Genomic DNA, 25,268 nt, shown 5'->3' on the forward strand with positions numbered 1-25,268 from the left:
AAGTAATTTAAGATGCTATCTATGCAATAACTAATATATATGGTAGTTCCACGATGCACAGTATACAGCCACATTTTTACCCCGGCGGTAATACACCAATTATTGTTTTGCTGGCGTCAATGAGGCCTTTCTGTAAAATATGTTAATTAATGTGATTTGGATTCACACTAAAATGCAATGTTTTAACAACATGTGTAGTCAGATGTTGCAGACTGACTTCCACATAGTAATGGTGTATGTACTTAATTTTGTTTGCCTTTCTATATACTGAAATCACCATCGGTAAACATAAAAAAGAACATACAGGCCAATACATTAACATACTACATGGATTTACTTACCTGAAGATTGTTGAAATCGATCGTCATTACTTGAAAAGGTTCTGTCAATGGAGTATAACCTCCAGGAACTCTACTCAATTTTTCAGTGGCGTATGGTTCAATGGACTCATCCCCACTTCTATGCGCTTTGACAGGACTCTGAAATTCAACAGTTCCTTCCAACTGCACCCCAGCAATATTCTTCATCGCTATCCTTGGAAAAGGGGGTACAAATCAGATAACACTAAAGCAAGCATTGACATGGAAAACAAAATTATCTGTGCAACATAATGCCTGCAAAAATGACATATGGTGACATCGAAACCCTCTCCATTTATTGGCATATGAGGACTATGACATTATGCCCTTTACACAAACAATGACATTACTGTCCAAGTGGCCCTAACCTGCTTCTAAAAGACCATCATCAATACCATGACCACAACGCAATTTGCGTATATATATATCTATCTATATATATAAATATATTCGCTAAGAAGGTTTTTTAAATACTAATTTCTAACTATAACGTCTGTAAAACCTATGGTTTTTCAGTGAATCTCAAAGGTTTTATAAATGCTAATTTCTAACTACAATGTCCCTGAAACCTATATTGTTTTTAAGTAAATTTTAAAAAGACGTGCATACTTTTTATAGTGAAAAACTAACTGTAGTTATAACTGTTATAAGTTATAACTTGATGTTAAAAACTTATTTAGCATTAATTAACATATAAGTGTGGAAAAAGTGTGACGCAGCAGCTATGATACCTGACTTCGAACAACAGCGTTCACAGTTCGATTCCCGGCTCCACCACTATGTCACTGTGGGCAACACCTTGCTTAATCTTTGCGACGCCCCGAGCGCCGGCACACCTTTCTAGGGGTAGCTGTACGCTTTACAAATCCTCGCATTTTTTTAATTTAAAACCATAGTGATGAGAAATATTAGCACTTTTTTTTCTTCTATTCTGAAAGATATTTTTTTTATGTCTTCTATTTAGAATTACGGCAATTAATAGATGTATTTAGTCATGAGAATGGAAATGACACGGTTTGCCGGGTAACAGTTTTTAAGCTCTCCAACGTATGTACATATTAAGGACCTTATACGTGTTAGGATCGAAATCGAAACCTTTACCGCTTCACATTTTGTAACTTTTCCCAACACATGCACAAGTTAAACAGTTAAAACGTGAGCACGCGTCAACTGTAAAACGTGACATCTAAATGGGCGGAGCCGCATCTTCCTTCCATAGACTACTCAATAACCAAAAAGTATATAAACCACACTCGTTGATTGATTAGTTTCATTTTTGCGAGTTATTTACGCGTATCCATTCAGTGATGCAGGTGCTCTTTTCTAGAGTCGGATTCTTCTTTTGCGGCCACAAAACATAATCCAGAATTTTTTGATTATGGCATAGTAGATATTTATAATACGTAGCTTTTTGTCAATATTTAAAGACTTGTATTTAGAAAAAAGTGTTATTGGTTGTTTTTGCCATTTATATGTAACGTCAGCAGCTTGTTTTCAGAAACAGACAAAATACAGCAAACATTGTTCCTTTTCTGGCTCCTTCGAGCTCTTATAGTGTGACTTTGTATATTATAATATTGACACTCTACTTCACCTCAGAAGAGTTGGTGACCCATCGGCGCGTAGACTAAAGATTTATATGTAACGTTAGCAGCCTCTTGGCCTTAGTCTATTTCCCCCTTGGGACCATATAGTGTGATTATGTATATTATATTAACCACCCATTATGATCTCAGAGGAGTTTATGACCCGTCGGCGCGAAGACTAAAGATTTATATGTAACATTAGCAGACTCTTGGTCTTAGTCTGTTTCCCCCTTGGGGTCATATACTGTGAATATGTATATTATAATATTAACAGTCATTATGATCTCAGAGGAGTTTATGACCCGTCGGCGGGAAGATGAAAGATTTCGAAGTCCCGGAGAAAAGAAGCTCTGAACATATTCATTGCTAGAACGTATTTCGTTATTGATCTTGTTTTGTATTCGCGAGTTTATGTTCCTTTTCCTTTTTGTGTGGCATCAGTGACACTCTGTATATTGTAGTAGAGTGTGATATTTTCACACAACAGGAATTGGAGATTTGTCGCCGCCAGGAGTAAACCATCTGAAATAAAGCTTACTGACCTCTATAACTTACTTGATCAGATATTTTTACAGTGAGAATATTTTTCGAAATTGCAGTTTAAAAAAAGATAGTTTGCATACTTTCTTAGTGGAATACCTTTGATAAACCCAACATTTCGGAATTTTTTTGGGTATTTCTATTTTTCTCTGTTGCGGTTCCTATTCACCTTCTCCCTAAAGAATATATAGGACCAGTAGTGTATAATATTATACTACTATCCTAAATATTCTTAAAAGCGTATGTGATTTGTTAGTGGAGCAGTGAGCGACCTCTAAGCACTACGACAGAACTTTCCCGAATTCTACAGAATAGAAATTGTAAAAAATGATAAAGCGTACATTTCTATGCAATATAAAGTAATTTGTGTTTAACTGTTTTTTACTTGTTATTGTTCTTGTGACCTGAGATGATGTAGTGCGGGAGTGTTTCTTGTAGCACTTCTTTTCTACTTTATCTAAAAGTAACTCATGCCCTCTTATATTATCAAGAATATGGGGCAACACTTTTACAAACTATAGCCGAAAAAAAAGGGAGGGTGTGGACACCCTTAAGGGATATTTATGAACTGCGTTTTTATTTGTTACCCCTTTGATATATACAGCTTCAGTTTCCGAAGAAAGTATATTTGTAATTGCTTAATAAAAACTGTTTCAAACCTAGACTGAAATTTTTGCTGCTCAACCACAGCTCCCGTCAGAAAAGTAAACTCCACATTATAAGTAAATAGAGCTCCTGGGAAGTATCCCACCCGCAAACTTAATAAAAAGAAGACCGCAACACACTCTGTTATTTTCCCGCCGTGATTTGTACACCCCACGCCAATTATATAAATGGCCCTTAAAATATATAAAAAACATTTTTTACCTTTACAATCCCAGTCCACCACCTTGTGACCACTGTACAGAGTTAGTGTTCCTACCCTCCCCGCTACTACTTTGTTTTCCCATACTCCATTGAAGTGTGTCACGAAATGGTTAACAATAGTGAACCGTTCCCAGCCAATAATGAGCAAACTTGTACTCGGAACACTTTAGCCAATAAAATGTCCATGGTGTTCCACAGAGGGGGGAGGGAATCACTGCCAACACTTCTACTTTCAATGGTTTACAGCCAATGAACATTAAGCGGGGGTAGGTCCTGCTTGGAACACGTCAGCCAATCAGATGTCCCTGCTACTCCGCGGACGGGGAGGAAATGGCTGGCAACACTTCTACTTTCAATGGTTCGCAGGCAATGAACATTAAGCTTGGGAAGGTCCTGCTTGGAACACGTCAGCCAATCAGATGTCCTTGCTACTCCGCGGACGGGGAGGAAATGGCTGGCAACACTTCTACTTTCAATGGTTCGCAGCCAATGAACATTGAGCTCGTTTTTGGAACACCTCAGCCAATTAAATGTTAATTTTGTTCTGTGCACAGGAATAGAACACGCCCTCCCACATAATATTAAATTTCGTCTAAGAAAGTGACACTGTCCGTGATAAAAGTGAACACCGTATTATAAGTAAACATTTCTGCGCATTATATTAAAGGAAGGCTGCAATACTGCGCATTGTTATTTTCCCAATACGATTTACACAGCCTACTAAACATTGCCGCAATACCGCACATTCACACTACCTGTGTGTACACCCTACACACTGCTTGCCGCAATATGGAGCATTTTTTTCCCAACGGGATTTCCAGAGCCTACAGCTGACCTGAAAAGAGGAACTTTTTGGAAAATTTCGTAAAGATTCGTCAAACGACGCCAAAGTTATAAGCACATCAAAAAAGATCAAAAAATGCTTTTCCTATGGAAACGTTGTCCTAACTATAACTATCTACTGGCGACCGCCAGTAGAATGAAGATATATATATATATATATATATATATATATATATATATATTACCTACTGGCGGTCGCCAGTAGGTAGTTATAGTTAGGACTCCTTTTCCATAGGAAATCCGCAACATTCTATTTTGAATAACTTTGGCGCCGGTCGACGAATCCTCGCGAATTTCTCAAAATAGGTGGGGCGCTACGCTCCGCTCCTACCCTGAAAGTCTCGGGGGGATTCGTCAAGCGGGGGCTGAGATAAAAGGGGGGTCCCAAAACGCGTTTTCCCCATGCATTTTTCCATAGGACCTTTAGACAGGGCTACAGCCCGAACGGCTGAACAGAATTACTAGAAATTTGGCAGAGAGGTAGTCCTCAGGTCAAGGAAGTGCCTTTTGTAGGTTTGGTGTAAATCTGTTCAGTAGATTCTGAGAAAATAGCCTTTAAATCAATATATATATCTGAGCCAGCTTACGGTCCGCTTACCGTAAGCTTACCGTACGCGTACGGTGGCGTGCGCGAGCGCGATTCTGATTGGCTCTTAGATCTTAGTAAACATTCGAAACAGTCGAAACCAGGAAGCGGCGGCCGCCATTTTCTCTCTCGCACTGAGAGCTAGGTTGTTAAATAAAACCAATAAACATGTAAAGGGGCTGTTTAGACAGCTCCCACACACATAGCCATGTTGACGGAGTCCCCAAAGACCCCCCAAGGCCAAAAACGCAATTTTTATTTTTTCGCTAATTTCGCCGATTACGCTTACCGTACGCGTACGGTAAAAAATGTAAAAAAAAAAAAACACTATCCACACTCTCCCCACCCCCTGTGCTTTTGGTGGCCGCTGTCCACCAAATGTGCAGGGCTTATCGAAGGTGTTGAAAAACCACAATATTTTTAACAAAAATAATAAAAGAAAAAATTAACAACACTCTCTCCACCCCGTGTGCAAATGGTGCCCGAAGGGCACCATTTGTGCATGGCTTATAAAAATTACGAAAAATTAAAATATTACCTTTCAAAACGAAGTGCATCATATGTCCTCCATGTGCGCACGGTGCGCGAAGCGCATCGTGCGTACATGGCCCATCTAGCGTAACGTGGGCACGCGGTGCGCGTAGCGCACCGCGTGCCCACCGTGCGTGCACGGCACTAACTGCGTAAAGTGGGCGCGCGGTGCGCGAAGCGCACCGCATGCTTACTGTGCGCGCACGGAACGAACTGCGTTAAGTGGGCGCGCACGCCACGAATGGCGTAAAGTAACTTAGCATTTAAAAAAACGTACAAATTCACTGAAAAAACCATAGGTTTCACACACGTTATAGTTAGGAATTAGCATTTAAAAAACCTTGCAAATTCACTGAAAAAACCATAGGTTTCACACATGTTATAGTTAGCGGAAATTTTACTGATAAAAAACCAGTGAAATTCCCCCGTTATAGTTAGTGCAGGCAACTATAACTCACGCGACCGCAATCTTCTGCTGATGACATATGTGTCTTTATGAAAAAAAAATATTTGAAATATATGTATAGCTAAAAATGTATGGAAGAAGACATGGGCAAATAAGTGTCTAAATACAGTATTAGCATCAGCAGAGGATTGCGGTCGCGTGAGTTATAGTTGCCTGCACTAACTATAACGGGGGAATTTCACTGGTTTTTTATCAGTAAAATTTCCGCTAACTATAACATGTGTGAAACCTATGGTTTTTTCAGTGAATATATATATATATAATGTAAACTATCTTTATCGAAAGTGAGGGGTGACATGAAGGTTATGACATACTTGGGTGAACATATTGGTGCAGAGGGAGAACAGTTTGAGATAAATATACCGCTATAGATAGTTTACATGGTGGGAAAACAAATGTTAGAACAATTTGTGTTGTGATACCATGTTTAACCTGAACATGTGATTGTGTTGATCAATTAAGTGAATAATGCACGTTTCTGTTTGAAACAGTAACGGATAATTGTTTTTTATTATTGTTTATAGTTAACCCCTGACGAAGGGCGCTTTTAAGCCCGAAATACATTGGGATTTTAACAAATAAAACACTGTTTGTGATGAACCCTGCATCACTCGTATTTTTACATGAGGTCTGGATGGGCACTGTTTAAATATCAGAAACTTGGAAAAAAGCAAACTATTCCGTGTGTGGATTTGCAAATCTGAGAAAAAGGAAATGAAGTTTAAAGTGGAGAAAATGGTTTAAAGGGATGGCATGGATGAAATTAAAAGTAATAATGAACGCCTAAATATGGCATATCGCAGTGCGTTTGGCGGGGGAAAGATGTTGTCCCCAATTTTGTGGTACAAATACTTAACACATTGCCTTGTGGATAAGCCTGTCTGCTCATGCCAAGCTTCCAAGGGGGTGAACAGGGGTTATCAACAGTGTGTATCCCCCTTACCCTGACTAGAAGCAAGGGTCCCCTATTTGGATAAAGGTACTTACCTCGGCCAACTAGAGACCCCCAGATCTAACATTGGTGGTCAGCGGTGAGGATTTGAACTTGTATTTGTACTTGACCCACCGTGATTGGTGCACATCACTAGATTAGTGCAGACCACTACGCCGCCACATACTGCATTTTTCTTTTCGGTTCTATTTTTGATCTGGTTCTAAAGTCATCCATGCATCATGTCTCAAAAGGGTGGTGCAGCAAGTGAAAAGGCAGAATTGGAGTTCCACATTGAGGATTTGTATTCTTACAAGGTAGACCAGCTTAAACAATTCTGCAAAGATTTAGGATGTCCTACAAGGAGAAGCGCTAAGAAGGGTGAGCTACAAAAGGCCTTGAAAGCCTGGTGGGAGGCCAAAGGAGCTGCAGGAGGAGATGATGCAGAGGAGGGGGTGGATGACCAGGGGAATGGGTTTGGGCCACAGGATTTGCCTGTGCCAAGAGCAACCGGCAAGGTTGCCAGCATCCATTCCGCAGGGAGTCTTTTCCGTAAAGAGCGGGAGGCGAACCAGAGGATCAGGGAACATGAGTTAGAAGTTTTGAAACTACAGAACCAAAAAAGCAGCAATGGAGGAAAAGCAATTGCTTTTGGAGAGTGAAAATAGGGCAGAGGCGAGCAAGCACGCTCTAGCCCTGGAAGAAAAGAAATTGCTTTTGGCTCATGAATTGAGCATGGGGGAGCTGGATATGAAGGCCAAGCAGCTGGAGTCCAGTTCAAATGGTGGCAGCGCACAGCCAGTGCAAGGGGGTAAGGTATACATACCCAAGGATGTAGTGCAGAATTTCCAAAAGGGACAGGATATTCATGCATGGTTTGAATCATATGAGCTTGCTTTGAGGATGTATGAGGTGCCTGAAAAGAGCTGGGGGGCGGACCTGTGGAAGCATTTTGAGGTGAGAGGGACAGCAGTTTTGACACAGTTAGAGAAGGAGGGTGCCCTGACTTATGCCAAAATGAAGGAGGCTTTATGCCTCAAGTATAGGCTCACCCCAGAACAGTACAGGGTAAGGTTCAGGAACTCAAAGAAGAATGATTCAGACACTTGGGTTGAATGTGTGAGAACGTACACCCGCGCACTGGAAGCTTGGATGAAGGGCAGCAAAGTAACTTATTTTGAGGGGTTGTGCCATCTAATTAGTTGGGAGCACTTGAGCAGTCTATGTGTTCCAGAGCTGCGCCAGCATCTTTTGGATAGTAAGTTGACTAATCCCAGTGAACTTGCTCAGGAGGCGGACCACTGGACTAGCACCAGGGTCCACAAGGGGATTGTGGGTACCACAGCCAAAGGTGGGCAGGGTCCTCAGCAGAAGAGTGGGGGGGGACTAAGGTAATCAAAAGGAGTTCTCTAAAGGGCCCCAAAAGAGTTCAGAGGGAAAGGAGTCCCAGCCCAAGACGTCACAGTCCCCTAAGGGCAGGCGTCACCCTCAGGGTCCCCCCAGGTGTTACCACTGTGGTGAGAGAGGCCACATTGCCCCTAAGTGCCCCAAGAAATCCCAAGCACCCACTGGTGCTCAGACACCGGGTTTAGTGAGTGTAGCTTTGGGAGAGGAATTGGTTTCCAGTGGGGAGGAGGAGCAAGCAGTGATGACCCTTGTCTCTTTAGGAGACAGAGAGAGGGTCCAGGAGACCTACCTGCCTGAGAACACTAAAACATACAGGCAGTGGGTGACCATCAATGGGAGGAGGGTGGAGGCTCTGAGAGACACAGGGGCCAGCGTGACATCCGTTGGGTGTCTGAAGAGCAGGTCATTCCCAATGCACTTCACCCTGTAGTTGCAGCAGACAACTCCGTGCGCCTCTGCAAAGTGGAGCAAGTTCCCTTTGAGTGGGGGGGGTCTCAGGTTCCTTGAAGGTCGTTCATCCATGCCTGTAGACTGTCTGCTAGGAAATGACCTGGAGAGTTCCCCATGGAGGGAGGTGGAACGCCAGGCTCATTTGGAGATGTTGGGTCTGCCTGAGTGCTTTGTGTGACCACTCGGTCAATGGCAGCCAGTAGGGGTAACCAAGAGGACCTGGAGCCTGAAACAATGGTCTAGGTACCTGCCAAGAAGAGAAGGGGCAGGGGACCTGGGAAACCAGCCCCCACAATTCCCACAGTCCAGGAGGAGGCAGAACCTGAGGGCGATGCCCTGGAACCTACAGGGGAACAGATAGCCAAACTGGGAGACCTGCCTGAGCTGACCCATTGGCAGCAAGAAGGAGGTCCGTCCAGGGAGGAGTTCTGCAAGGTGCAGAGAGAATGCCCTTCTCTCATTGGTATGCGGAAACAGGCCGCAGACCAGGCAGCAGGTGGCGAGTCCAAGAATCATCTCATTTACTGGGAGGATGGGTGACTCTATAGTGAGCCTAAGGTCGCTGAGCCCGGTGCAGCCCATGTGCTGGTGGTACCCGAGCGCTTCAGGACCATCCTACTGGGTCTGGCTCATGACGTGCCTCTCGCAGGTCATCTGGGGCATGACAAGACCTACCAAAGGCTTGTCACCCACTTTTACTGGCCCCAGATGAAGGCACACGTCGGTACACATTGTAGGACCTGCCAGACTTGCAGGCAAGTGGCAGAGTGGAGGGAAGTGTAGGGCTTCCCTCCAACCCTTTCCCGTGGTAAGCACCCCTTTCGAGCAGGTGGGCATCGACATTGTGGGGCCTCTGGAACCCAAGACAGCCTTAGGCAACAAGTTTATCTTAGTCTTGGTGGACCATGCCACCAGGTACCCGGAAGCTGTCCCTCTCCGGACAATCACAGCCCCTGTGGTGGGCCGTGCATTGATGGGGATCTTTTCCTGTGTGGGGTTCCCCAGCGAGGTGGTCTCCGACCGGGCTATCAACTTCATCTCAAAGTACATGCAGTCTTTGTGGGAGGAGTGTGGGGTAACTTACAAGTTTACCACTCCTTAACATCCTCAAGGGAATGGGTTGGTTGAGAGATTCAACTGAACCCTGAAAAGGCATGATAATCAGCCTTGCAGAGCCCATGAGACGGAAGTGTGACGTCTTCTTACCATGCCTGTTGTTTGCCTACAGGGAGGTGAGCCAGAAGTCCTTAGGGTTCAGTCCCTTTGAACTCCTGTATGGCCACCCTGTTAGAGGAGAAATCCCCCGGTAAGACCCCCAAAGATGTGTTCAGCTATGTGCTGGCCTTCCGCAACCAGACTCAACTCTTCAGGAAACTCGCTCAGGTGAACATGGAAGCTAGCCAGGAAGAAATGAAAAGATGGTATGACCAGAATTGCACTCTGGTCGATTTTCAACCTGGGCTGAAGGTGTGGGTGATGGCACCAGTGAAGCCTTGCGTGCTCCAAGACAAGTGGACTGGGCCATATGAGGTGGTGGAGTGCAAGAGCGATGCAACCTATCTGGTTGACTTGCAGTCTCCCAGGAACCCTTTGAGGGTCCTACATGCGAACCTCCTCAAGCCATACTTTGAGAGGTCTGATGTGGCAATGCTCCTTGCTACAGATGATGGAATGGAGACGGAAAGTGACCCTCTTCCTGACCTCCTGTCAGCAAAGGAGCAGGATGGATCAGTGGATGGAGTAAACCTCTCTCCCACACTGACTCTAGAACAGCAGAGGGACTGTCGCCATGTGTTGGGTCCGTTAGTCTCCCTGTTCTCCCTGACACCAGGAGTAACCAACTGGTGCGTCCATGATGTGGACACTGGGGACAGTCTACCTGTGAAAAAGAAATGTTACCGAGTAGCTGACAAGGTCAGGGCCAGCATCAAGGAAGAAGTTTCCAAGATGTTGGCGCTAGGGGTAATTGAGCCCTCCAGCAGCCCATGGGCTAGCCCAGTAGTCTTAGTACCAAAAGCTGCTGCACCCGGTGCCACTCCAGAACTCAGGTTTAGTGTGGACTACCGTGGGCTCAATGCGGTCACCAAAACTGACGTACACCCCACCCCCAGCGCTGATGAGCTCTTAGATTGGTTGAACACTGTTCAGTACCTCAGTACGTTTGATTTAACTTCTGGGTACTGGCAGATTGCCTTAACTGAGGGGGCCAAGGAGAGGTAAGCGTTTTCAACAGTGGAGGGGCACTTCCAGTTCCATGTCATGCCCTTTGGGTTGAAGAACGCCCCTGCCACCTTCCAGAGACTGGTCAACCGGGTACTGTCCGGGCTGGAGGAATTCAGCGCCGCATACCTGGATGACATTGCTGTGTTCTGCTCCAGTTGGAAAGAACATTTGCAACACCTCTGCGAAGTGTTGAAGGCTCTGCAAAGGGTAGGCCTCACTATAAAGGCCAGTAAGTGCCAGATAGGGCAGGGTTCTGTGGTGTACTTGGGACACCAGGTAGGGAGCGGCCAGGTGGCGCCCCTCCAAGCAAAGATTGATACCATTCTGGCTTGGGAGCCCCCCAAGACCCAGACAGAGGTAAGAACCTTTTTAGGACTCACCGGGTATTATCGCTGATTTGTCAAGGGGTATGGCACCATTGTTGCCCCCTTGACAGAGCTGATTTCAAGCAAGCAGCCCAGGAAGGTGATCTGGACCGATGCCTGCCAGACCGCGTTTAATGCCCTGAAAGCTGCCATGTGCACGGCACCCGTGCTCAAGGCGCCCGATTTCTCCAAATAGTTTGTGGTGCAGACAGATGCTTCAGAGCATGGAGTGGGAGCAGTACTCTCACAAGTGAATGACGAGGGCTTGGACCAACTCGTAGCTTACATTAGTAGGAGGCTTTTGCTGTGGTCTGGGCACTGAAGAAGCTAAGGCCCTACTTGTTTGGGACTCACTTCCGGGTTCAAACAGACCACAGGCCCCTCAGATGGTTAATGCAAATGAGGGGCGAGAACCCAAAACTGTTCAGGTGGTCCATCTCCCTACAGGTAATGGACTTTACGGTGGAACACCGCCCTGGTACAGAACACGCCAATGCTGATGGTCTGTCCAGGTTTTTCTGCCTTAGTGATGAGAACTCCCAAGAGGGTGGGTAGTTCTCCCAACTTTTCAGCTGGAGGGGACACGTGTCAGACCTGGCATCCTCGGCATGGTTTCCCCTGACTTTTTGTCTCTACCTCCTACTTTTTGGACACTGTGATGGATTTTGTTTTGCTGGTTTAGATGCTTTGGGCACTTTGCCACTGCTGATCAGTGCCAAAGTGCAAGTGCTCCCTGGTTAAATTATTACTGTGATTGGTTATCCATGATTGGCACATTTGTTTTCCCAGTAGGTCCCTAGTAAAGTGCACTGAGTGTGCCAGGGCGGGTGATTCAAATGCTTCTAGTGGGCCTGCAGCACTGATTGTGCCACCCACATGAGTAGCCCTAAAATGGTGTCTCAGGCCTGCCACTACAGTGCCTGTGCACAGTCTGAACTGCCATGTTGTCCTGGCTAGTGTACACACTTGCCAGGCCTGACCCTTCCCTTTTCTTACACATTGGACACCCCTATGGTAGGCCCAAGGTACCCCCCTAGGCAGGGTGCAGTGTATGTGAAAGGTAGGACATGTACTAGTATGGGTAACATATCCTGATAATGAAATACTGCCAATTTCGTTTTTCACTAGTGAAAGGCTATCTTGCCCATAGGATAACATGGGGAATGCTGTGTAACATGTTTACCTGCATATCTTCCCATAACGGCAAGATAGACATATGGAATCTGGTATCCCTGAACTCAGAATTTAATAACACATCTTTTAGTGAAGATGGTTTTTAAATTCTAAGTTTGGAAATAGCAGTTTTTGAAAGTGGCTATTTTCTTGTTCAGTCTTTCTGTGTGCCTCTGCCTGTTTGTGGATTGACTATCTGGTTTGTGAGTGACATGGGCTGGGGTGGCTCCAGAAGACTGGTTGAGTCAGCACTAGGCTGAATAGACCCATCTGCATGTAGAGTGGTGGGGAGGAGTAGCACCTGGGTCTGTGCCTGCCTTCCACAATGCTGGCTCCACCTCCTGCGCCATGTCTGATGGCCCTGGCCCACACTCACAAATGAAGAAGATGTGCACTGGCAGAGTGCACCCGGAACTGGTTTGGACTGGGTCCAGGACCCCTCACACAGGAAGAATAAATACTTTGGGGTATAAAAGTAGAGCTGAGACCCCTGTAAAATTAGATTAGGAAACTTCGTGATCAAGAAGGAATCCCTGCCAAAGAAGAACAGCCAGGAAGACTGAGGAAAAGTGCTGCCATTGCTGAGTGTCTGGAAGCTGACCTGCAGTTGCTGTTACTACTGAGGAGAAGGACTAAGGGACTCTCTGCTGTGTGCTGTGTCCCCTTGCTTGAAGAGGAGCTGTTCTGTGTGCTTTGCCCCCCTCTGAAGTCCACCTATCTCCAAGGGCCTGGGAAGAGCTGGCCTCCGGTTATCAAACTCAAGGACACAAAAGTTTGCAGAAGGAACCATCGTGTTGGCGCTGAGTGCGTGTTGCTGCGCACTACCTGTGGCCTCGTGAACTCTGCCCTGCGTGTAATTAACTCGGTGTGCTATCGGCACACAGCGGGGCTCTGTGTGAGGTCTGCCGTACCTCCTGACCATCTGACCCGGCGCTCGAGAGCGCATGCCTGTGCACTACCCGAGTCCGTCACCAAGGGGCCAAGATCACCACCACCGACCCAGTCCGAGGAAGAAGAGAAGCGCTGTGCGAAGAAAAGTTACCGCCGCCTGCCTGAGGAGCCTCGTAAGCATTGTTCCCATTCCGCCTACGTCACAGACCAGCCGCGCTGGGATTGGCCCCAGCGTCGCGGGTTGCCCGGCAACAGGGAAGCTCGGCCTGACTGAGCTGCACTGGGTCTCGAGGAAGCGCCCGGTGTCTCCTAGCGACCAGGCCTTCCCCACGCTCTGCAACGAAGAACAGAGCTGCGCCCGAGGCCACGGAGCACTGCCGAAGAAGCTGCTTCACCGGGGGGACAGCGCGGCCTGCCAAGCCCCCCCTCACTCTCAGGTAACCGGCTCCGATTGAGGACCGGAGCTCGCACCCAGGGAAGTGGTGTTTAATTAGGGTTACTCCACGCTGTAGTTGACTGGCGCGCACTCGCGCATCGTGAAGGGAGTGATTTCAAGTGAAGCAAACCAATATTTAAGGACAGCGTCCTTTTGGTTTACGAGCACGCACCCGTACATTTGCTAGGGGTGAATCCCTGATTTTACAGTAAGCACCTAAGTACAGCCAGGGCTTTAAGTGGGATGAAAAAACTCAGGGGTCTCTCAAAGGGGCGTGGCCAATGTAATTAGGGGCGTGGATTAAAAATACGTAAACTAAAAATCTGCGTTTAGCAGAGTGTGCCGCGAGACTTATTTTGCTGTTTCTGCCATTGTATCCAGATACATGATACAACAAGTAACATCATACCTACAACAAGTCAGGGCTATTGGCTTTGTCAATGAGGTTAGTTGCATAAGATAAATAAGCAGCAACTATGGCTTGTATATAATATTGAAAAAGCTAACACTTAAAGCCCTGGTGACACCAAGGATTCCCTTCCCCTACAACGCTCACCTGCCATGACATCATGCTGTAACTTCTCCACTAGTGAGAAGTGAGCAGTGTGAGCAGCGCTGCTGTCACTTCAGTTCGGAAACAAACGGACGGTTCGATGGCCCCTTTAAAAAACTGCCGGTGCTCAGCACCGGAAAGACCCGGCCCACTTAAAGCCCTGAGTACAGCACATTCCGTGCTACAGCGGGGGCATTTTATCATCAAGTACGGCGTCTTTGCAGTGTTACTCCCGACGCCAGGAGGGGCAGTGAGAAGCACATTATTGACATTTTTGCAAGTAACTTCCCCACACTAACAACAAGGGCTCACAGCCATACTGAGCCTACAAGGGTCTATGCTTACCAGTATGTTTTAACCAAGAGAACATTACTAAAGTGAACTTTTGCCATAAGAGAACATTTCTAAGACAAGATTGATGGTGTATGTGATTTTTACGTCGTTTTGATCTGCCTAATCTATATAAAGTGATTTATATAATTTTATAAACAACTGGTGTAGCGTCCATTTGTGGTGTTTCACTATATTACTGTGAGTGTTGGTACAAATACTTTACACATTGCCTTGGGGATAAGCCTGTCTGCTCATGCCAAGCTACCAAGGGGGTGACCAGGGGTTATCAACAGTGTGTATCCCCCTTACCCTGACTAGAAGCCAGGGTCCCTATTTGGACAAAGGTACTTACCTCTGCCAACTAGAGACCCCCAGATCTAACAATATGTAAAAAAATAAAAAAGGCACTCAGATGTGTACACTGCCATCAACCCGCCTCTGTGGCATGATAAAGGAAATTTTTTCTTCTGCTCCAACATTAGACCTCATCCAGTTACAAATAAATATTACTTTATGAAGTAGTTTTCTAATGGACACTAATCACAGATTGCTCTCCTTTAGAATATGCCCTGGGGCTAGATTGCATCAGCAAGGTTTTTCCAGCAATGCTCCTACATGCCAGTAGTGTTGAATAGCTCTGCAATGACTCTGTGTACTGTCTTGGAAGCGATGGAGCTGAGCCACATGTAAGCCCCACCCCTGCGCGCTGACCCCAATTCCTTTCTTTCCATGCCCTTTAACGCTGATATGGAGCTCTGCACCATTGTTGGCCTTCCGACTATTTCCAAATTCACTCAGAGTGTGCCAGGGAACAATATTATCCACCTAAATTCTCAGGATTCAAGTCATGCAGAGTGCAGGAAACAAATGTCGATCACAGACCGTGTGTGGTCTGCCTCTAGTGCTTGGGCTTGGTGGATGACTTAGTCAGGCGACAATTGTGCCCTCATGCACCCAAAGGCTATCCGAGACTGGAAAGCAGCAGTCGAGGACCAAACGAGATCATGGTCAAAGCAGAGATTGTGATTGTGCTCCAGGTCGCACGCCCGGTCAGTGCCTTTTCTCAGGGCTGTTGCAGAGAGAGCCTTCTTCCTGCTCAAGGTCTTACAGAAAGTGAAAGTACAAACATTAACATAAAAAGACAAAGCAGGACTCGACCCCATCCCACCACTCGAAGTGAGACGAAGTTCCCCAAGCAATCATCGCCCCGCAGCAGATATATTCAGGGCATCCATGTTGCATATTTGTAGCACTCTTCCGGCTTTTACTGGAGTGCCTTTGGGCCATAGGGGTCTCTAGTCAGACGACCACCGAAGGTCTGCGGCCAACGTCATCTGCTACCTCTGGACCTGCCCCTAGACTCGGCACAGATAGCAGATCCAGTTCTGACACCAGTCTCAGGCCCAGAGCCAACATTGGCACAATGTCAGCTGATGATGCGCTGAGATCACAAAAGCATAATAAATTATAATTCAACCTGACCTGAGATCTTTGCCTCACCGCCTTTACCTGTAGAGGGTCCATGCACTCTTTGCCTATTACAATGCTAACACTTAATGAAGTCCTTACTGATGCCCTCATGGCTACAGGCGCTAAACCATGTTCATATCTGCAGTCAGATGACTGTAGTTCGAGTCATAGACCTGCCCCTGGTGATCTAGACTTTTAAACAAAGCTTCTGACAATGGAGAGCCTGATCGGCCAAGAGTTGAAGTGTAACATAAACATGGGTTCCTTCACAGCCAATCCCCCAGACAGGTAATCAAGAAGAACTGATACCTTTGAGAAGAGGCTAGTCTAGCACTTGCGTCTATGAACACAGTTTGCTCACGAGGACAGTAGGATGTAGGATGCGACCAGTAATATTTTGCCGGTTGTCCCAGAGGAACTCAGGACCTCTTCAGTCCAGGTCTTCATGATGGCCGCAATGTTGCAAAGTACATGCTGCGGACCGGGCTGGACACTACAGACTGTACTGGCAGGGCTACAGGCACCAGCTTTGAGCTTAGAAGGGAAGCCTGGATCAACTGGGTTTTCAGGCAAAATGCAAGAATTGCTCATGGAGCATCTGTCCTCCCTCCGATCAGGCTTCTCCTTTGAGGTGACCTCCTGTTTCAGCAACATGAAAGGATCCTGCATCAAAATCTCCACAACTTACACGTAAATGCATGAAGATTGAGTGAGGGCAGCAAAATGTGTTTGACTTGCCGACTAAGGTCAAAATCTGTAATGCACTGGCCAAGAAGAAGACCCCTGAAGGACTGTGGGCCCATTCCACCAGGGCCAGGGCAGCTACAACGCAGCTGTAAAGGGAAGTGCCTGTTCTACATAGCTGCCAGGCTGAGACATGGGCATTGGTAGAAACATTCATGAACCAGTAGTGCCCTGACAACCAGGTACTGTGCGGAAGTTCACTTCGCCTGCTCAATTCTGCAGGACTTTCTTTTTTGCCCAAAGACATATTACTGGTTTACAACCATGCACAAGTCAGAAGGTCAACAACAAATGAAGCGTTTAGACCTTCTACAAGGAAACCCTTTACCACCGAGACTCAATCGAATCCACCCCCCCCCCCCCTTCCATCAACTTCCCCCCCAGGCCTTGCAAGGACCTAAAACATTAGAGGGCCTGTAAAAATATTAGGATCTTTACTTTGTCTCTAGGGCACCGACCTAACACTTCCAGGCAAAAAGACTCAGCATCAAATGACCACAGTGACCAACGCGACATATCTCACTTCAAAATACTGCAGTGTGTCGAAGAGATCGTAGAGTTTTGGGGCACCTGCATCCAAAACCTCTATCTTATAAATAATCTACCAGAAGTTGCCACTGGCTCTCATATTTGTTGTCCATATTGTTGATGGCCCAAGGGAGTTTCTCCAGTGCTAATAGTGGCCACAATTTGGTGGGCCATTTCTGCATAGTAGGAATCGTTGGCAACTTTCACTTGGTGGCTAATAGAAGTTTTGCCACCAGTAGCATATGAAGGATCAGTCTTCAGTTCAACTTAGTGAGTCACCTACAAACCTTAGGTCTCAAAGCAAGGATGGTGGTTGCCGGATCCATTGGAAGATGATAGCCCACCACTTGTTTATCGTGGCTGAGGATTTGTTTCCAGAACATCTGTAACTAAGGAGAAGCCTTCTATATATGCAATACATCCCCCTCATTTCCACAACCCCTCCAACACAGACTATCAGCCAACCCATACATTTTTTGTTTCAACCTTTTCGGGGTAATATACCATATCAACATTATTTTGTACGTGAATTCTCTATTCTATAAGCTTTTAAACATTGTACAAATGTCAGACCAGAGCTTCTGCCATTGGAATAAAGAGTGTTGTTTCCCTAGTACTTGGTGCCATTTGCTCAAGTATTTGCATTCAATGGGTTGGGGTTTTTCAGTTAATATCACATATATGTTCGAGCTGAGATCCGTGGGGCTGGTATATGTGGTAAACAATTTATCCCACTTTATGAGAGGTGTTGTCGTGTGCCTCCTTGTTATCTGCTTTCTATAATCATTATTCCATAGACCCCTGGGGAACACTGAATTGCCCAGTATGGGAGCATAGGAGGAGCGTAGAGGTGCACCACAACAATAATCCAAAAAACAAGAATAAAGATGTGATTGTTGTCTTTATTTTATTTGCTTTTGAAAAAATCTCACATAATTGCAGTGAAGACAGCCAGCGCTTTTCGTTCATGAGATGGACTTCTTCAGGGCAAGTATAAACACACACGAAGTTCAGCCTAGTAAAAGCATAACGGTACGGTTTCAGATTGGAAGCACAGTAATATACTTCATCAATATCCTGACTCATGCATCGCAAGTATTATTAACCATTGCCGTTCTAATCAAAAGGCAAATATGTGCCGCAAGAGTAACACCCTAATAGGATAGTATTCACTGCAAATGTGACATTTTTTCAAAAACAAAGACAAGAATCACATATTTGTTCTTGTTTTTGGATTATTGTTGTGGTGCATCTCTACGCTTTAGATTATTTGCACTGCCCAAACTTCGCACCTCTGGGAAGTACTGCTTTGGCACCTATTCAAATCGCAAGAAATGAATAGTTAGCAGTATCATTCAGAAGAACAAGTTACTTACCTTTGTGGTGGATATTCTATCTAACTGCAGATTCCTCACTCGCTTCCCATCTCCCCTTTCTGTGGAGTGGCCTCTTTGATAGGCTGAAACGGTTCAAAGTTTGAGATCGGCACACTGTCACCCACAATTTGTCTATGCTCAGATTTGCAGGACACAGGAGGAGAACAAACAAGAAACTAACATCAGCACATAAGGGTGGCACTTCTATGAGTCTCCACACGGTCACTTTCGGAGCTGTGAGAAGCCATACAGAGCCATCGACCAGCATGCAAGAGCATTGCTGAAGAATTTTCTGGATGCAGTCTGGTGATATTCTAAAGGTGAAGAATCTGCAGTTAAGAGTATCCACTAGAAAAAGGGTAAAGGTAACTTGTTCCTTGTTGCTGACATTTATATCAAAATGTTTAAAAATTAAGACACAGCGGAGCTGGAAATCTATCCCGTGCAGTGAGCATGAGCCTTGGAGTAGATAAAAGGGGTCCAGTCAACATGGGATTCAGGTGGTGCAACACACATGAAACCAGGAAGACAAAAGCAAAAAAACAATCATTGAGGATTAGAATTAGCTTTCGTTCTATCAGCGTATTTCTTCATTATATTTTGACCTATTTTGATAAACCATAGATCTACAAATTAGAACATGTTGTTTAAATAAATTACTGTGTTACTGGTGGCCAAGATGATCAATATCGGATACCTCATTTGGGGTGATTTTCACACTATTCTTACATCCATACAGGATGGGCATGGGGCCCTCCTATTGACACATTAGATACACCCTAGGTACACTTAACTCTTCAGAAGTAGCCCAGCAGAGACGCCAATATTTTGATCAATAGGTGCTAGCAGATTTGAAACTCAGTTTCACACTAATTACGCATGTTCGGTCGAAGCAAACACTTTTAAAAGGAACACCTCTGTATGGGCTTAAAGGAGAAAGCAGATTAAATTAAGCACAGCACAAAATCTCATTGATGACAGATGCAACCACATACAGTTTTATAGCACTTAACCTGGAAGGCATAGTAAATAAAACAAAATGGTCTATGTACATCATTATCCTATGTGTCAAAGAGTACAAGCTGTCTGGAAACTTCCAGGTCTCGGTTCTTTCCTAGGCGCAATGTTTCTTAATGACTGGTGGGGTCAGACAAAATACTACAAATGTATACTGTGGTATGTCTAGCTTTTGGACCTTGTCTTTCAGAGTCCCTGGACACAAGGAAGGGCAGCTCCACATGTTTGAGTACCAGTAAAAAAGAATTTGTAAAATCTCAAAATAATCCAAAACTGAACTAGGATTTACAATCTATCAAAAAAAGGATTTGTGGTAGGCAAAACTGGTCACAAACTTAAAGTTGCAGAGTCCAGATATGGGGGGCCAGAATAAATCCAGTGGTTTGTTGGGGCGATTGGCAAAATGCAGGAGGAGGCGAGCTAAAGATACAATTAGCTTTAAAATTCAATGTTACAACTCTGGGGCCAGTATTGCCCTTGGAATTTTTCAGTGGTGGGGGCACCAGCTGGACCCAAGAATATTCACCAACAACAGGGAAACACTGGGATTTAGAGTGAGCAGTATCCAACTAGTCTGCAAGATGTCGACCTGGGCCTATAACTTTATGTAATACTACTTCTGCCGTCTTGAGGGAAACTTTTTCACATCTGATGTCCTGAAGTAACTGCAATTCAAACAACCCATCTTCTTGCAAACTGGAAGCGAAGTGCAACTGATCTGATTTGCCATGGGGAGCTCAACCCAACTCAACCAGACAGAGCTCCTCTTTGAAGCCCATCAGACACCATACAAACCCACCCTCCAGGGTCATCCCAGGGGCCCTTCAGTTCCTGCACAGAAATTCAGAAACACCTCAGCCACTTACAGCTATGGTGCTACGCAGCTGAATCGCACAATGTGACTACAACATTATAGGAGTGAGTACACTGCTGTGCTGCACTTCATGAGCTACACAACTTCAAGCTCCTCACCAGCTACTCACAAGCAAGTGTAAGACCAGGGCCAGGTCTTCCCCACAATGTTTCCTCCAGGCCCACACTTATACATCAATAAATTGCCCCGTGTCATTCTCCAAGTTACCTCAACACTTCCAGCTGTGTGCTTTCTCTGCCTAATACACAATAGCCATCTTGATGCTTAATGTCAAGTGAGGGTAATGCTGAATGCATTGAAAATAGCATAGCAGAACACAGCCCAGGCAGAGTTAAGCAAATAAACAAAATGCCGGTGCCTCGGCCCCACTCCTGCACAAAAAAGGTGTGTCAAACTTATCAACGTGCTCCTCTTCATGTTGCCAGTCTAGGCTTCCAGCACCCGCACCCTCTTGCTAAGAAGCAGCAGTGGTGGCCATTTTGTTTATTTCAGTAACACTGATGTGATGCAAGGCCCTGAATGCCTTAAAACATGAGCAGATATACCTGAACTAACAAAGTTAAGCGACAAGGTATAGTAACACCACAAAGCATTAATAAAAACAACTGTAAGCATGAGAAGCAATAATTGCAAGTGCAAGCAAATACAAATAATGCAAGGAAATGGAAGCAAGAGATAACAATGTGAGGCATACTAAATAGGAATACTACAATACTACATAAATACAATTCAATCAAATATTGAGTTCCACAAGTACAGTTAAGTACCAAAGAAAATACGTAGATTAATAGTACATTCAAGTGCAGTAAGTTAAAAGCACATATAAAGCACATGTACAAGAATACTAGCTATACATAAGGATACAGAATAAGTTACACAGCCCTAGTCAGGAGCACTTCAAACAAAACATCATAGTCAAGAACAAGGCTGAATAATCAACAGGCTAACTGCGATCAACCTCATTAGAAACAGCATCACACAATTAGATTTGGCAGCATCTGCTATGACTAACCATTAGACCACCAGCAGAATAGCCTACCACAGGCATCAAAAGCACTATAGCATGTACCAATCTCCAAGAAGAACACAAATATGCGGAAGGGCTAGATCTACACTCCTCCTCTAATAAAAATGGAAGAATCAAATAAATAAAGACCTAACCAATGTACTAAAAGTCAGTAACAGGAGAGCAAGATGCAAGACCCCTCTTCCCCTGAAGCAACCAGGCAACAGCAGAAATGATGAATGGGCCGAAATATCTCAAATCCTCCAGGAGCAGATCTCAGATAAACTACAAAGTGCTGAAGAAAAACCTGACAGTATGAGTCAGAAAACAGCAGAATGCTACAGTGAAACTGAACAGCTTTCCCTCAGAAATCCAGAAACTTGAAAATAGGAAAAACAAGATAAAACTATATGGCCTCTCAGAAGGAAAAGAAAGAAACTAATGCTTTTCCTAACAGGTCTCCCAAATTTCTTGACACCCCAGTAACAACCTTGACATATTCAACATATTCTTCAGCTAGGATTCCCACGAGGAAATCAAAACCCAGAGGGATAATGATGTACTTTCTAGAATACACCCACGTTTCTCTAATCCTTGATGCTGTAAAGAAGCCAAAAAATCAAGCAGAATGCCGCAGACAAATATAACTGGTAAAAATCGTCACAAAGTTACAGCCATGGGGAACAAAATGTTCTTGGAGATGAGATCTACCCTGAACCATCATAACATCAGATAAAGCATTATCTACCACCAAAAGATGTAAAATTACCTTCAGTGACAGAAAGAGAATCTTCAAGGATCTGCAAGAATTACAAATCTACCACAACTCCTTTTCCTTCTAACAAATGGCGGAAAATATACCAAAGCGAAGTCCCAAAGAATCTTCACAAAAAAGATAGCAATATTTACCCCAAGCCTAACATATTTCATGACAAAGGTCTAGCCAACATTTGAACCCTATCCATATGATAACCTAGAACTGCACTTTACGTTTCAGCTTTCTGATTGTCACTCACTCTGTGTTATGCCCCCACAATTAGTTTTGTACTTCTCCACTAAGGAAGCCACTTGCTCCAATTGTCTGTAATCGGCAACCACTAGTAAATAATAGGATGTTTATCAGACACGTCGCATGGAATGCCAAAGGAATAAACACCCCTCATAAAGAGGCAGAAATTATTTCCACATCTGTATAAACGTGGTACAAGTTTTGCCTCCATGCAAGACACCCATCTCAACAAACTTACCTAAAGCTTAATAGGAAGTAAGTGGGAGAAACTGCCTTCTCACAAGCAAAAAGAAAGTGGTTGCAATTCTGTAACATAAGAATATGAAAGTCAACACCTCAGTCACAGGCTCACACTATCTGCTTTATTTCAGATCTAGTGCCATACATGGGAATATTAACTACAGCCTGCTCAACAACTATGCACCAAACCCTGGATGCACTAACACTTGAAAAGATATTCAAGTCATCAGCAATACCACCATCAACAGACCCTAATCTTTACGGGCAACCACAAAACAAAGATTCGCTCTAGAATACAAAAATCTTTGGCATATACTTCTCCAGTAAAATTCAAAAAGCATTTACAAATCTAATGTAGGATGAAAATGTAGCAGACATTTAGCACATAGGCAACTCTGACTAACAAGAATTTACACATAAATTGCACACAAGAATTGACTATCTATTCACTTCAAAACCTGGACTTCACTCCACTCCGATTAATTCTTCTCTCCAACTACTCATAAAAATACTCAGAAAACATATCAACCAGTAACAATGTCCCCAGATGAAGTCTGAACACCAACTGTCTAAATGATCCAAATATATTTTTCCTGCTTTGAAATAACAACTAAGCAACAATCTACAAAAACATCGTTTGGATACCTACAAAGCAACTTTATGGCAAGATCAGAGCATAGGAAAGAAGCCATGAAAGAAACCAAATACTTAAAAAAAAAAGCTATAAAACCATTTATTTCTAAAACCCATAGATAAACTTAAAATGCTCTCTTAACATTTTAAGTTGAATATAATAAAAGAGGCATCTATGCCCCTGACCACATTGTGCTTAGAATTACATCCAAATACCAAGTTGCTGGGAACAGAGCTGGTAAACTTCTAGCAAATTACCTTAAAGCACAAAAGACGAAGGCCCACATTATTGGAATCAAGAACAAACAAGGGCTACTCAAATATAAAGACCTCCAGGAGACACCTTAGACCTGTGAGAAACAGCATCTGAAGTAAAACCTTAACAACTTCTTCTCCACTCTCCAAAACTAATTGCAATTGAATCAAAACTATCTAGACCGTTCGGTCATAGAATCAAATCTCACTGAAAACGAAACTGACAACAGAAAAATAAAGTTTTATGAAAAGGAAGCCCTGAGGCCCAGACCACCTTCCACCTGAACTCTATCAGTAACTTCTAGAAGTATTCATTTGTAACCTACATTTGCTGTTTAACCATTTCAATTAAACTGGCACCCCCTTTAGCACCTTTGCAGAAGCTAGGATTATTCTGATCCAGAAGAAGAACAAAGACCAACAAGAAAACACTGAACAATGTTACTAATAAAAAAAAAACGGTAAATTTTGGAGTAAAATTGTAGCAGAAAGCTGAAGCCAGTGAACTCATCTTAGGTCCACCATAACCAACCTAGGACTGTGAAAGGCAGACCATCAACATCTATTAAAAGGCTACTTACAAACATCTTCCCAAGTAGATGACCACAACACCTGATGTGACATTAAGATGGATTAGAAAATACCTTTAACAGAGCTGAGAAGCCACACAGATTTAAAGCATTCAAGTGGCATGACCTCCCCAAAAATGATCAAAGTACATTAAAATGCTGCATGTCAATACCCAGGCCACAATTCCCGCTCCCCTACTAGAACAAATTAGGAATCATCATGCAATATAGAAGGCATTAAAATAAAATCCTATCAATATAAACTCTCAGAATATGCTGAAGACATAGATCTGCTGAACAACAACCAATATGATTCAATTTCCCACCCCACAATAGAGCTACACTTGCATACGACAGCACGCTTTACACGTCTCAGAGAGGAGGGTCGCTTGAGCTGGGGGAGGTCGCACTTGGTTGACTTGGTGATGCGCAACGTGAATTCTTATGTCATCCATTCGAGCTAGACGAAGTGCGGGAGGCAATCATGCAGTTGAAAAACGGGAAAGCGCCTGGTTCGGATGGATTGCCGGCCGAATTTTATAAAAGCTACACTGACATCATGGCGCCAGTCCTCAAGGAAGTATATGAGGAATCCTTGGAAGCAGGCACATTGCCACCCTCGATGAGGGAGGCAATAGTCACGTCATTGTTGAAGCCTGGAAAGCCCCCAAATTCTTGTGACTCATACAGGCCGCTTTCACTGATAAACTGCGACTCCAAGATACTGGCCAAAGTGCTTGCTAATCGCCTTTCCCTGCTGATGGAAAAACTTGTGCTACCGGACCAGTCAGGGTTTGTACCGGGCAGGTCAACGTCGCACAATCTTCGAACTCTGATTTCCTTGATACAGACGGTGGACCCGGAGTTCCCACTGGCCGCGGTGTTTCTCGATGCCACCAAGGCATTCGACTCTGTGGAGTGGGACTATCTGTTCGGAGTCCTGCAGAGGATGGGCTTCCCGCGTTTGTACCTCTCTTGGCTCCAGTTATTATATCATCAACCGAGGG

General features: G+C 44.5%; 1 protein-coding gene across 4 annotated transcripts in view; it reads right to left on the reverse strand.

The window, feature by feature from the left end:
* PRMT9 (protein arginine methyltransferase 9) overlaps positions 1-25,268 on the reverse strand; it is a 227,033-nt gene that overhangs the window by 51,191 nt on the left and 150,574 nt on the right. For all 4 annotated transcript variants that reach the window (XM_085641632.1, XM_085641635.1, XM_085641633.1 and 1 more), the window contains one exon: positions 342-534. In XM_085641632.1, the coding sequence (XP_085497758.1) occupies positions 342-534 (193 nt within the window). The remainder of the gene's footprint in view (positions 1-341; positions 535-25,268) is intronic.

This window comes from Triturus cristatus, chromosome 2_2, assembly GCF_964204655.1.
Source record: "Triturus cristatus chromosome 2_2, aTriCri1.1, whole genome shotgun sequence".
NCBI lineage: Eukaryota > Metazoa > Chordata > Amphibia > Caudata > Salamandridae > Triturus > Triturus cristatus.